Source organism: Chanodichthys erythropterus, chromosome 13 (genome assembly GCF_024489055.1).
Source record: "Chanodichthys erythropterus isolate Z2021 chromosome 13, ASM2448905v1, whole genome shotgun sequence".
Taxonomy (NCBI): Eukaryota; Metazoa; Chordata; class Actinopteri; order Cypriniformes; family Xenocyprididae; genus Chanodichthys; species Chanodichthys erythropterus.
Genome location: NC_090233.1, coordinates 6,860,272 through 6,875,303, shown reverse-complemented (window position 1 = coordinate 6,875,303; position 15,032 = coordinate 6,860,272). Strand labels below are relative to the sequence as shown.

General features: G+C 35.0%; 1 protein-coding gene across 1 annotated transcript; it reads right to left on the bottom strand.

Moving 5' to 3' along the window:
• pde9ab (phosphodiesterase 9ab) lies at positions 1 to 11,099 on the bottom strand. The gene is made up of 19 exons (XM_067406963.1): positions 11,031 to 11,099; positions 9,283 to 9,353; positions 8,697 to 8,774; positions 8,528 to 8,571; positions 8,327 to 8,381; positions 8,144 to 8,214; positions 7,980 to 8,067; positions 7,692 to 7,773; positions 7,502 to 7,576; positions 5,349 to 5,435; positions 5,161 to 5,265; positions 4,987 to 5,069; positions 3,642 to 3,798; positions 2,271 to 2,384; positions 2,084 to 2,188; positions 1,609 to 1,737; positions 1,433 to 1,528; positions 1,271 to 1,343; positions 1 to 404 (listed from the first exon to the last, which is right to left on the bottom strand). Exons 1-18 carry the CDS (start codon positions 11,097 to 11,099, stop codon positions 1,293 to 1,295), a joined length of 1,560 nt encoding a protein of 519 aa, XP_067263064.1. The 3' UTR covers positions 1 to 404; positions 1,271 to 1,292.
• Positions 11,100 to 15,032: the final 3,933 nt, after the last annotated feature.

The following is a 15,032-nucleotide window of genomic DNA, read 5'->3' as shown; positions in this document are numbered from 1 at the left end:
ATTAAAATCAACACGTACCAAAGTACAAATCAGTTTGTGTTTTCATATAATGCCATTATCTGATCAAGCATCTTCAAGTTACAAATCTTGATTGCACCTTCCAAAATGTGTTTATTTTTTATTTTTTTACTGTGATAGTAAAACAATATTTGAGGGCCAAGCACTTTATTTCAATAGTGTAAACATAGCCTATCTGTGAGGAATAATTAGATCACCAAAATCAACAGAATTAGTCACTTTGACCCCCTCCTTTACTACAGGTGACTGCCTTTTCTGGACATTCTTGATGTCTCAATACATAGAAGGGGGTCCAACACTGTCCTTCAGAAATAGGGTGCTTGGAGAGCCCAAACAGTTCAAAACCTCAGTTTCAGAAAACTGGGAGCAGGATCGGCCTGAGATACCTAGAGGAAGACAACAGGAGTGAGTCAGTCTTTTTGTCCATATACAAACAGTCTGTTTCACTGTATGGACAAAAACAGTTGAAACTCTTTTCAGAATATCTTTTGTGTGTGTGTGTTCCAGAAAAAAAAACATACTTGAAATGGTGTCCCAAAAACCCCTGAATAGTGTTTTTCACACTTGAAATAGTTAACCCTGGGTCATTGTAAACCCCAGGTAAATGGAATCCTGGGTTATCTTGCTTCACTTTTCACACTAGTCATAATTAACCCGGGGTTAACAATTAATTCTGGGTATTCATAAGCTGATGTTTCACATTGTACATTCTTAAACCCTGAGTTAACTTATGTGCATATTTGCAGTGTCAGTGTCATTCTTTGGTTACAGCAAGCAACCTGTTTAAATAACCTAGCTCTAGCATTGCGCCTCCTTATACTGCGACTGTAGCCTACTATCAAGTTTACACTGAATGGACATTTCGGACTATAAAGGTAAGCATGAAACGGTCGCTTCTTCAATCAAATTGTCACGTTTTCAGTCAACATTTGTCAAAAGCTGAATTTTCTATTTAAATACAATGCGCAGTGTCTCTGCTACTGTCTAAAGCATGTGAATATGAGGCACCATTGGTTATCCGTTGCTAAACATCTCGTAACATTCTAACACCGCATCGTTTTACACTGTTCGTACAATTTTGGCACCGCAAAAACCCTGGGTAAAAACTGGGTTAAAATCGGTGCTAACCCCACTTCTAAATTACAAGTGTGAAACGTTCCTTTTTCCGTGGTTAAAAACTGCATTTAGAACGTCAACAACCAGACAATAGCAGTTTTGATAAATGGCATGATTGAAAGTTCTTCCTCCATACCATAAAAGAAGCAGATTGTAGATTATTTCTTCTTTCCACCCAAAGACATGCTTTCTGTTTTCTTCTTCTGTGCCTGATGCATCATACAAAAGCAAAATAATAGTTAATCTGATTGGCATTCTGAAGGCCATTTATAAGACTTCCTCTACATGTTCTTTTTACCTCCGACATGGCATCATCTATCTGCTTGAGCTCCTCATAGTGATCACGGGAGTCTCTCAAAGGCTGAACCATGATCTCCTCTATCTGTGGAAAGAGCTGAACAGAGACACAAACTCTATGTTATATAACTTCAGTTCAAAGTTACAGTTCAAAGTGTTTATGATGGCTGTACAAACCTTCATGACAGTCTCAAACATTGGGATGAGGACGAATTTAATGAAGCCAATTTGTGCCGTTGGCTTGGTGACTTTGTCACGATCCATAAACGGAGCCACAGGAAGACCTTCTGATTTTTCTCTGTCACTCTGCCAAAACAAAGCAAAAAACAAATTATAATGGGGTCCAAAAGTCTGATAAAAATCTAAATCTGCAAAAATAAGTAGGAAATAATCAGAAAGTTGTATGAAAAAAATATAAAAATAAAATATTTTAATTATATGATTAATATAATTAGTATAATAGTATAATAGTATATTTACTTTTTTAAATGAGTCAGATTTTTTTTTTTTAAATCTTATGAAACTTATGAAAATGTTATTATGGTTTTATAAATCCCTTATAAAAGTATACATTTTTAAATAAGCTTAGTAAGCTTTTGACCACATTCATGTTCAAAGCACTTGCATGAAACTGTTTGTATTAAAGCGATACCTGCATGAAGTACTCCTCCAGGAGACAGTCCACCCACGGCTCTGCCACCTCAGTTGGTCTGACCTCATTGGAGATGTCACAACACTTGATTAAGACCATCTTCAGCTGTATAATAGGGTATAGAGTATATTGAGTATAGAGTATACAGCCAACAAGTATTTAGAAAGCAATAGCAGGAAACACATACACATTTAACATGCTCCTCATTGGTAAAGTCAAAGTTGTCCACTTTCTGTTTGAAGGAGTCCAGTATCTCTCCATGCCTGGCCATATCCGTCGCTAGAATAAGAGTAATGATCGCCTACAGCAGACACAAGGAATACATCCAGGATTGTTTAAGATGGTCAGCAGAATTTTGACTAAACTCTTTAAAATAAAGGTTCCAAAAGCAGGTCCAAAACATTTGAATAATCTGAAGATCCTTTTTCCACCAGATGCAATGGAAGGTTCCATAGATGTTAAAGGTTCTTTATGGAAAACCTTTATTTTAAAGAGTGTACAATGCACAGAACCATTCTGTTTTATCCACTGAATTTCTACAGATTGATTTAAAAGTGCTATACTGTGAATTTAATATGCTACCTATATAGATGTATGCAAATGTACCATTTGTTAATATTTTTATTTCTCCAGAATTTTAGAAGTAGTGTTGAAAACAAAATTGATACTTAAATGAAACATTTACTACTGATTCAATAGTTTGTAGTGAGTAAGATATGTCACTACTTAAAAAAAAAAAAAAAAAAAAAGTTCAGCAAGGATGCATTTAACTGATGAAAAGTGACAAAAAAGGAAAATTCTATTTCAAATAAATGCTGTTTGTTTGAACTTTCTATTCATCAAAGAATCCTGGAAAAACATGGTAAAGTAATAAACAGTGCAATGTTTTCAACTGTGAAAATAATAAGAAATGTTTCTTGAACACCAAATTAGCAAATTAGAGCAATTTCTGAAGGATCATGTGACACTGAAAACTGGAGTAACAATGCTGAAAATTCCGCTTTGCCATCAAAGGAATAAATTATATTGAATTAAAAAAAATATTTTACTTTGATTTCTATATTTTTGATAAAATAAATGCAGCCTTGGTGAGCATTTTTCAAAAACATTAAAAAATCACTTTATTTCAATGGTACACTTAGACATTCAACTAAATTTGTAACTTTGCAACTAAATGTCAACTAACTGTCATTAGAGTAATAGCAGACTTTCCTTTAATGCTGTATCTGCTAAAACTTTACTTTGATGCTCCACCAACAAACATGTCAACTTATTGTACTAACCCGAACCCTAGTACCTAAACAATACCTAACAGTCTACTAACAGTCTACTACGATCTAACAATACTCTAATGAGAGTTAGTTGACACGTAGTTGCAAAGTTACTTATAGTTAGAAGAATTGGACAACTGAAATAAATATTTTTTACCAAACTTTTGAATAGTGGTTTAACTGGTTTCATGAAGCTATGAAAAAAACAACCTTTGAGCAAAACAGTGTTCCTCTGGATAGAAACTGCATCTGAAACATGATGCGGATGTGCGTGGGATCTGAGGTACCTGTCGTAACTGTTTGAAGGAGTCAGGCTCTACATTGGCGAATATGTTGCACTCGGGCATGGAGAGGATCTGGAAGGCCACAGCACAATGATGGTTCTCCAGTGGAGAGATGTCATTATAGCGCACGGCCAGCTCAGTGCGGGCATTAATCTGATACCTGATTACAGAACCATAGAAGGCAAAACTTTATCACTTCATACTGTATAAAAAAATAAACACACATTAAAATACCAAGCTAAATAGGAGCTTTAGCTAACGATGTGGCAAAGCGCTCTCAAAGTTATGAACAAATGTTCTTCCAGTAACATTAATAAAACATTTGTTCAAAGTTATCTGGTCTTTACTTATATTCTGAAATTGTTTGCATAAAACCATTATTCAAAAAATGCTCTTCAGCGATGAAAAGGCCCTCGCACACTGGCTCACCGCCACCCAGTGGCCTTAGGAAATAAGTCTAAAGTGGGCAAAATGCATGTAAGTGAGTAAATACAGGAGAATTATGGCAAAGTAATTAAAAAGTGCCACACTTCCTGCTACCAACAGGTGGCGCTTTTTTTAACTGTAACTAAATATTGCCATGTAGATGTCTTCAAACAAGGAATATTATCAAACATGTGAAGTTTGGAGCAGATCGGACATTGTATGGCCGAGTTACAACAACTTCCTGTTTTATGGCGAAACATTGAAGTTTGTCAGGCCGCCACGGACACGCCCTTCAGCGAAAACTCAAGATCTTCGCAATTTAACGTCGCCAAGGCCTTTAGATTAGACTGACCAAATATGATGTTGATCTGATTAAAATTCTAGGAGGAGTTTGTTAAAGTACAACGTCTAGAAATGGCAAAAACTGTAAAAAGTTTGCAGAGAAAATTCAAAATATCTCACTTCCTGTTGGGTTTTCAGATTTTGCACCTGGGGGACTTTTTTGTAGGTGTTGGGATGTTATATGTGTCTAGCGAATTTCATACTTGTACGCGAAATGTGGCACGAGGGGCACTTAATTGAAATTTTGTAGGTGGCGCGATCGAGACTCTTTGCCACACCTAATTCTGAAACTCATATCAGAAGAAATAATGCGGAAATAATCTTTGCGTGTGCAAAGTTTCATGACTTTTTGAGCGTGTTTAGGCCCTCAAAAATGCGATTCATTTCGGAAAAGAAGAATAATTGACTGAGCAATTACAATAGGGTCCTCACACCATCGGTGCTCGGGCCCTATTAGCAAAATGTTCTTAGAACATATGTTTGTTTGCTAGCTAGCTAACTGCTGCATTGCATACAATAGCACAGAACAGTGCTGTCAGTGGGATTGTTCTCTGAGAGGGTGGATATGTCAGTGACATACGTGTTGTTGTATCCCGGGTGGTCCAGGTCATGACACACTGCTGCGGTCATCAAAATACACATGTCTGTCATTGTCAGCCTCTCCTAAGGAACAAAAGCAAGTAGCATGTTGATCTGACAATCACACACAATCACTTTCTCTATAGGACAGATACATGTGTCACCATGACCTCACCTGAAGGTTACACAGATGGATCATTCCATACATCATCTGGCTCACACAAAAGCAGTGACGGAAATTGTGGAAAGGGTTGTCGCGGTAGTTTTCTTGAATTGCCAGCTTTGATTGGGCAGAGACACAGCAGGTGAGTTTTGAGGTCAAGTACTTTAGTTAATACACAGGTCACAGAAAGCTCATCTTACCAGCCATCTTTTGAGAGTTATGGGATTCATATTAAACTCCTTAACCAGTCCCAGGTCATGGTACATATACTCCAGACAGCTAAGCATCTGTACACAGCATTCAGTCAATGAACAAACATACACATTATTCCATGTGATCTGTAGGCCAATGGCTCATAAAACAACTAATGCTAATAACCACAAACTTCATTTTTATTACAGACAATGACAAATTACAAATTCAGTCTCATTTATATCTCAGTTACTTGTGATTGAATGTGCACTTGTATTGACCTTGAAATCTTAAAAGTATATTTTTAAAAACTGTACTTGCAGATAATATCAATTCAGTAAAAATGCAAATACAACTATGTTTCTTAACACACTCAAAGGATTAGTCCACTTTATTTCCTGATAATTTACTCACCCTCATGTCATCCAAGATGTTCATGTCTTTTTTTTTCTCAGTCGAAAAGAAATTAAGGTTTTTGATGAAAACATTCCAGGATTATTCTCCTTATAGTGGACTTCAATGGCCTCCAGACGGTTGAAGGTCAAAATTATAGTTTCAGTGCAGCTTCAAATGGCTTTAAATGATACCAGACGAGGAATAAGGTTCTTCATCTTCAACGATCGGTCATTTTCGAAAAAAATCCAACTGTATATGCTTTATAAACACAAATTATCATCTTGCACGTGCTTTTGCTTTCTGCATTCTTCAGAACACTTATGCCGTATGTCCTACACCTTCCCTATTCTACTTCCGTAAGTTGAATAGGGAAGGCATAGAACATACAGCATAAGCTTTTTGAAGAATATGGAAAACGGAAGCACATGCAAGACGATAATTTGTGTTTATAAAGCATATACAGTTGGATTTTTTTCGAAAATGACCGATCATTTTTTATTCCTCGTCTGGTATTGTTTAAAGCCCTTTGAAGCTGTGCTGAAACTGTCATTTTGACCTTCAACCGTCTGGAAGCCATTGAAGTCCACTATAAGGAGAATAATCCTGGAATGTTTTCATCAAAAACCTTAATTTCTTTTCGACTGACGAAAGAAAGACATGAACATCTTGGATTACATGGGGGTGAGTAAATTATCAAGAACATTTTATTTAAAAGTGGACTAATCCTTTAAATTCACTTTTGAGATTGCACTTTGACAATGCTTTTACTTTAAGCTTTAAGTTTTACATTTTAAATCATTATGTTTTAATAATTGTTTGTTGTGCTTTAAAGAAGTACACTTATTTTGATGTGTTGACTAACATACTAAAGCACATGTAGAGTACTTGATTATAATTTTAACTTTATTAATGAACAACATATTTTGTTTTGATTTGTTGTCAGGGTTATGTTTAACGCGTTTCATGCGTTTTGGCCATTCATTTACACGACAACAGCGTTTTGGGGGCCTCAAAACGCAAACTTTTAAAAACAGGTTTCAAAGTGCAAGTTTTTGATAATGATACTGTTACTGTTTCCATGTAAACTACACAAACACGAATTTGTGAAAACGGTGACATCATGTACATGCATATTACGTGTTTAGTCTAAAGGAGTGTAGTGTGTCTTCACAAAGTGACATCGCCAACTACTGGCGATAATACAGCATTTTTAATTGTTTTTGTGGATCCGTGTGAACGGGGATCGTTTTGACAACGTTGTTTTCTGTACACAAAAAACGCAAAGGAAAAACTTTTACGTCCGTTTAGTGGTGTTTTGGTTTGGTTTGTTTTTTATTCTGTTCCCAGTTCTGCTTTGCCTGAGTTCTGTTTGCTAGTTTCTATGATTCCTGATTGGATTATGTTCACCTGTTGTTCATTATTTCCCTCATTATCTCTGTATACATGTATTTAAGGCCTTGGTTTCTTTGGTTCTTGGTTCGGCCTCGTTTATGTTTGATGGTTGCATTCTATGAGTTTCTCCCTGGATTTATTATTTATTATTCTCTGAATCTCCTGCGTTGTGTGTATTACTGCAGCCAAATGTTACATTTTTGTTCTATTCAGATTTTTTTTTAAAAAGAAAAACTGATACTTCAATGAAACACAACTAAGAACTCCATTAAGATTTCTGAGCCATGAAAGAGTAATAAAACAGCCAGAAACATCTCTTGTACAAAAATCAAAACAATGTCTCAAGATATCTTAACACAAAAAGATGACAGACCTCATTGTGTTCCCAATGCCATACATCAAAGGTGGGTTTTTTCAGAGCCTCTATTGTTTCCTGAGAAAGTGTGTACTGCACCAACACATAACAGAGTGACAAAACACAACATTACAACAGCATTACATTGATTTTACTTGGATGCATGTGCCAAAATACAAATGGTATTTATTTGTTTGTTTGTTTTTACCTTTGGGTAGCTCGGGACATCTCGTCTGGGAGAGAGTTTCTTCCCATCATCACTAAAGTTATATTTGCAATTGCAAGTCACTCTGGTTGCAAGAGATAAACAACCAATAAAAAAAGGTGTATAGATTCCTAAGGGAATTACTTTGCTATGCTAAAAATAAATAAAATAATAAATACAATATATTATGACATGATAAAATTAATTAATTAAATGAAATTATAATATAATGTAATTTAATATAATATAATATTTAATAAAAAAGTAAATTAAATAAAACAAAGTTCATACCTCACTCCTCCTCTAGAGGTCATTTCATCTCTTAATTTCTTCAGATCGTTCTTACACTTCTCAATTTCCACCACTTTCAGTCCCTCCACTGTAACAATACAAAGACAGTTAGCTCACATCAGGTGTCATTTCTGACATGCATTTGACCTCAGAGCATCACTCACGTTCCACTCTCTTCTCCAGCATGGCCAGTCTGTTGGTCACTTCAGTCTTCAGCTCATTGATCCTGAAAGCCCTGAAACAAATATCACATCCGTGCACATGTAATGTAATTGCACACTGATTTGATTCATAGCATTTACTTTACAGCAAATGCAGACAGTTTGACAGGATATGACTCATCTTACCTGCTGAACTGCTCAGCCACTTGTGACAGGACGTTCTGGAACATGTCTTCCTTCTCTTTTGAGGGGAATAAAAAGTTGTTTATTTATAGATTAAACTACTGTCAGTTGCCTCATTTCTAATCTATTTTACTTGACACATGTAATATAGCCATTGCCTTTGGCTAATTATGTAAAATTTAATGAATAAAACATTTTCCATACCTCCTCCTTGGTTTGTGGAATGGGGCATAACCTTATATAAGTTGCTTGAAACAAAGAAAGAAAGTAAAACAATAATTACTTTTGAATTATGCATTAATTATAACAAGAAGTTATATCATTTATAGTCTTTATTTAAGTTGTCGCCATTATCCCAATTTTGAATTCTTACTTTGGAGTGTTTGCTGGCATGGTAGGGTCAATGGATATCAATGCTCCTTCTGAGTCAATCAGAAGTATAGCTGTGTTTCTGAAGAGACATGAGCACAATATATTCCAGTCACTTTTGAGACAATAATCTGTGCTAAACATTTGATGGAAGTTTATACACTGAAGTATATACAACATTTTTTTAAATTTTTCTATTAAATCCAATATTTAGTGATAATATAACGTAAGGAGATTTTTATAAGCTATATTTTGAAGGCCATTTTTTTTTTGACTGGGAACACCACAAGAACCAAAACTCAAAATACAAAGTTTATCCAAAACATTTTGGTAAGTCAGTAAGTTTTAGTCCAATGATAACATTAACAAACATTTTCGGGAAAAAGAAAATCCTCTATGGGTCAAAATGACCTGAACACAACATAAGGGTTAAGTGCAAACTCGTTTTGATCAATTTTTCAGTACTTAATATCTCAAGTAATTTTGCTTCTCAAGCAAATGTATCTTGATTAAAGAATGTTTCCATATTTGAACTGGAAAACAAGACAAAAATACTAAATCACTTTTTGCAGTGATACAATGATACTGACCTGGCAATATTAGATGATGAACAAAGAAGCTCCTTGATGTCACATGGACTACAGTGTCGACTGAAAATCACCTAAAAAAACATAAGAGATCATGTTATGAAAAAAGGTCAAATTTAGATTAGGGTCCAATCAATTCTCACCATTTATTAACTATTAACTATGACTTTTGCCTCAATAAACTCCTAATTACTGCTTATTAATAGTTACAAAGGTTTAGGTATTGGGTAGGATTATGAGATGTAGAATATGGTCATGCAGAATAAGGCTTTCATATGTGCTTTATAAGTACTAATAAACAGCCAATATCCTATATACATGCTAATAAGCAACTAGTTAATAGTGAGAATTTGACCCTAAAGTATTACTGGAAAAACTAAGGGAAATATTTTCTTAATGAGATGATGAAAAATTAGAAATCAACAAAAATCAAAGAACATTATTTGCTATTAAGTTTCTAACACCATCAGTCATGTTAGCAGTGAGGTGATTACTAGTACTAGGTCGTTATAGCAGAGCTGAATTTGCCCTTGGCAGGTGTCACACATCTCTAAGTGTCAAAGGCACCTGTCACCCACAATGACCCTCAATATATTTTTAACAAAAGCAATTATCTTGAAGGTGCCTGTCCTGAAATAAATTAAATTACTAGCCGTTATGTGTAATTATATTCATATTAATACAATGTTGTCCTTATTAGATAAGTTACACTACTGTTCAAATGTTTGGAGTCATTATTAAGATTTGCATTAAATTAATCAAAAGTGACAGGTCTATGTCATAAATAAATGCAGCCTTGGTGAGCATAAAAGACATCATTCAAAAACATTTGAAGAAAAAAAAAAAACTTTTCAACCCCAAACCTTTGAACGATATATGAACAGAAAACACATTATTTATTCTGCAGAGGTTATAGTATTTGTACACTTAAGCCAAAGTATTAGATACAAAAACATTGAACCAGTGGCATTTATCTTAAAGCAAGACAGCACAAGCATAATTTTTAAGCACAATTTTCACACACATTTTCACAGTTTTTAAAGGATAAAACAATAAACAGTACTCAAAATTAAGACTAAACGTGTTGTGACAATTTCTGGTTGTCAAACATTAGTGGGTCATGTTCATAGTTAGTGAAGCTGAGTACTGAACTGAGGAGAACTGACTTCAAACATCCATTACAAGTCATGCTAGTCTATTAATAATCATTTCAAAAATGACTCCAAGAAATTAAGTTATTTCTGAGAAGCTCTTGCATCATTTGTATACAGATGCTATTTGGTTTATCGGCAACACTTTCTCATTTGTTAACATTTGAGAAATATAGTTTACAGCGTTTATTAATCTGGTCACACTTCAGTTTAGGGTCCAATTCTCACTATTTACTAACTATTAACTCTGGCTTTTGCCTAAATAAACTCCTAATTACTGCTTAATAATAGTAAGTAAGGTAGTTGTTAAGTTTAGGTATTGGGTAGGGATGTAGAATATAGTCATGCAGAATAAGGCATTAATGTGCTTTATAAGTACTAATAAACAGCCAATATTCTAGTAATATACATGCAAATGAGCAATTAGTTATTAGTGAGAATTGGACCCTAAACTAAAGTGTTACCATAAATCTTTGTTAATGTTAGTTAAATTTACAATTGTTCAATTAATGTTAATAAATACTGTAGAAGTATTGTTTAGCATAAGTTCATGTTACTGTATGTTAACATACATCCTATGTTGAAAATCTTCAGACTCACCCTTTGCACTTTTCCATCCACCTCCAGATAAATAGTTTTAGGGGCATAAGATGAGGAACTTGACCCCATGATGACCTCTGATGATGATGATGATGATGGTTTAGCAACAGATACACAATCTATAGGAACCTCCTTCTCTGAACCAGCAAAGAACACTTCAAAACAAAATGTAAAAAAATTAAAATGAACTCAGTGTTCACTTAATTCAGATTATCATCCGAGTTACATGCAACTGCTGATTTCATAGGATATAAAGTGGAATATTGGCACTTAAACAGGCATTTGCAGAATATTTGACAGCACATAAATAAAAGCTGTTGCCCTACCTCAGCATGTGCCATTCAGTCTCCTGCAGCCGCTCACTCAGAGATGCTGATGGAGGTGTTGGATGCGGTCGGCTTCAGCAGGAGTCACAGCTCTGCTCTTTAAGTAGGCTATCACTCACTCCCCTGCTCTCCAGCGTTGCCAAGGAACTGTTACGGCTCAGAGCTGACTATGTACTCTATGTCATCTACTGCTTGGAGGCGACACGCGTATCCATTACAACTGCTCCTTTTCATGACAAATGAAATATCTACCCAAACATACTTAAATAAAAAATTGCTTGTTATAGATGCAATGTTCTGTCCCACTGTATATTAAGTGCCTTTATGTACTGACAGTTAAATTAATCAATTGATACAATGCACTTACAGGTTTTTACATTTTACTTATAATTTAAAAATACCTGCTTGTTAATTAATTTCTGTATTTACAGCTATAATTACACTGTTGACTTATCAGTTTAAACTATACCACCAAACCTATTCTTAACTTTACCTGTATCACAACGACAGCAAAATATATACAGTGCTGCTTGAAAGGTTGTGATTTGTGAACCCCTTGCAGAATCTGTTAAAATGTGAATAACTTTAACAAAATAAGAGCAATCATACAAATCATGCATGTTATATTTTTAGTACTGTCATGAATATAATATTTTACATAAAAGATGTTTACAAGTCCACAAGACAAAAAAAAAAAAAAAAAAAAAAATAGCTGAATTAATAAAAATGACCACATTAAAAAGTATGTTGATTCTTAACACTGTGTGTGGCTACCTGGATGATCTATGACGCTTTTTTGTTTTGTGATGTTTGTTCATGAGTCCCTTGTTTGTCCTGAGCAGTTAAACTGCCCACTGTTCTTCATAAAAATCCTTTAGGTCCCAAAAATTCTTCAGTTTTCCAGCATCTTTTGCATATTTGAACCCTTTCCAGCAGTGACTGTATGATTTTGAGATCCATCTTTTTAAACTGAGGACGACTGAAGGAATCAAACACAACTATTAAAAAAGGTTCAAATTCAAATCACTGATGCTCAAGAAGGAAACATGATGCATTAAGAACCAGGGAGTGAAAACTTTTGGACAACTTTTGAACTCCTTTACAACATTGACCTTTTTACATTGTACTTAAAATTATATATATATATATATATATATATATATATATATATATATATATATATATATATATATATATATATATATATATATATATATATATATATATATATATATATACACACACACACAGGTGCTGGTCATATGATTAGAATATCATCAAAAAGTTGATTTATTTCACTAATTCCATTCAAAAAGTGAAAGTGTATATTATATTAATTCATTACACACAGACTGATATATTTCAAATGTTTATTTATTTTAATTTTGATTATTATAACTGACAACTAAGGAAAATACCAAAGTCAGTATCTCAGAAAATTTGAATATTACTTAAGACAAATAAAAAGAAAGGATTTTTAGAAATCTTGGCCAACTGAAAAGTATGGACATGAAAAGTATGAGCATGTACAGCACTCAATACTTAGTTGGGGCTCCTTTTGCCTGAATTACTGCAGCAATGCGGCGTGGCATGGAGTCGATCAGTTTGTGGCACTGCTCAGGTGTTATGAGAGCCCAGGTTGCTCTGATAGTGGCCTTCAGCTCTTCTGCATTGTGGGGTCTGGCATATCGCATCTTCCTCTTCACAAAACCCCATCGATTTTCTATGGGGTTAAGGCGAGTTTGCTGGCCAGTTAAGAACAGGGATACCATGGTCCTTAAACCAGGTACTGGTAGCTTTGGCACTGTGTGCAGGTGCAAAGTCCTGTTGGAAAAGGAAATCTGCATCTCCATAAAGTTGGTCAGCAGCAGGAAGCATGACGTGCTCTAAAACGTCCTGGTATACGGCTGTGTTGACCTTGGACCTCAGAAAACACAGTGGACCAACACCAGCAGATGACATGGCACCCCAAACCATCACTGACTGTGGAAACTTTACACTGGACCTCAAGCAACGTGGAGTGTGTGCCTCTCCTCTCTTCTTCCAGACTCTGGGACTCTAGGAAATGCAAAATTTACTTTCATCAGAGAAAATAACTTTGGACCACTGCAGCAGTCCAGTCCTTTTTGTCTTTAGCCCAGGCGAGACACCTCTGACGCTGTCTGTTGTTCAAGAGTGGCTTGACACAAGGAATGTGACAGCTGAAACCCATGTCTTGCATATGTCTGTGCGTAGTGGTTCTTGAAGCACTGACTCCAGCTGCAGTCCACTCTTTGTGAATCTCCCCCACATTTTTGAATGGGTTTTGTTTCACAATCCTCTCCAGGGTGCGGTTATCCCTATTGCTTGTACACTTTTTTTCTACCACATCTTTTCCTTCCCTTCGCCTCTGTATTAATGTGCTTGGACACAGAGCTCTGTGAACAGCCAGCCTCTTTTGCAATGACCTTTTGTGTATTGCCCTCCTTGTGCAAGGTGTCAATGGTCGTCTTTTGGACAACTGTCAAGTCAGCAGTCTTCCCCATGATTGTGTAGCCTACAGAACTAGACTGAGATACCATTTAAAGGCCTTTGCAGGTGTTTTGAGTTAATTAGCTGATTTGAGTGTGGCACCAGGTGTCTTCAACATTGAACCTTTTCACAATATTCTAATTTTCAGAGATACTGAATTTGGGATTTTTCCATAGTTGTCAGTTATAATCATCAAAATTAAAAGAAATATTTGAAATATATCAGTCTGTGTGCAATGAATGAATATAATATACAAGCTTCACTTTTTGAATGGAATTACTGAAATAAATCAACTTTTTGATGATATTCTAATTATATGACCAGCACCTGTATAAATACTGTATATCTCGAGATGTGTACATTTGTCTGTACAATATAAATCTTTGATCTGAGCATAAGGTTAATTTTGCATTTTCCTTCATAATTCACTGACTTAATTCAAATCTGTCTGCCTTTTTTTTTTGGCATTAAAATACGTTTCTTATGCTCACCAAAGCTACATTTATTTGATCAAAAATACTGTGAAATACTATTAGAATTTAAAATAAAAAATGATTATCTATTTTAATATATTTAAAAGTATAATTTATTTCTGTGATGGCAAAGCTGTATTTCAGTGTAATTTTACCTGCAGTTGTGATGTTTACTAAATAGTTTTTTGCTTCTAAAATTGATGCTAAAAATGCTTAATGGAAGGTTGTATTATGACAACTTACCCTCATATAGTGTGACAATGAACTGGACATGGCATTAATAAAATAAAACGTATGAATCATAATTTAATATTTTGAAACAAAATTCTAATGACTAATGGGAGACTTTGCTTTTAAACAGATGGAAAGGTCCTGTGCATGTCTTCAGAAATTATTTATTACTGAGCATCATTCCGCAGCCATGACTGTTTGCCGTTCACACGCTTTATCATATGACAAAAGGTGATAGTATCTGCACCCTAAGGCAAGAAAGCAAGCTACCAGCAATGTGCTTTTCTACATACAAAGCTGCAGAGAGGTTCAGAGCTACCTGCTATTATATAAAGTTGAGAGTCATTAAGTGTCTACATACATGAATCAACTTCAGTATCTACTGAAATACTTACTCAGGTCTTGTTCAACCGCACATACTGCACGTTCGATTCAATCACACGGCCAGCCAGGCCAATAAC

Excerpts from the sequence above, each read along its gene's own strand:
- pde9ab (XM_067406963.1), bottom strand. The coding sequence starts at position 11,099 with ATGGGGTCAAGTTCCTCATCTTATGCCCCTAAAACTATTTATCTGGAG. Across the intron at positions 8,775-9,282 it reads TCATCATCTAATATTGCCAG|AAACACAGCTATACTTCTGA; the intron begins GTCAGTATCATT and ends ATGTCTCTTCAG. Across the intron at positions 3,799-4,986 it reads CACCCGGGATACAACAACAC|GTATCAGATTAATGCCCGCA; the intron begins GTATGTCACTGA and ends TTCTGTAATCAG.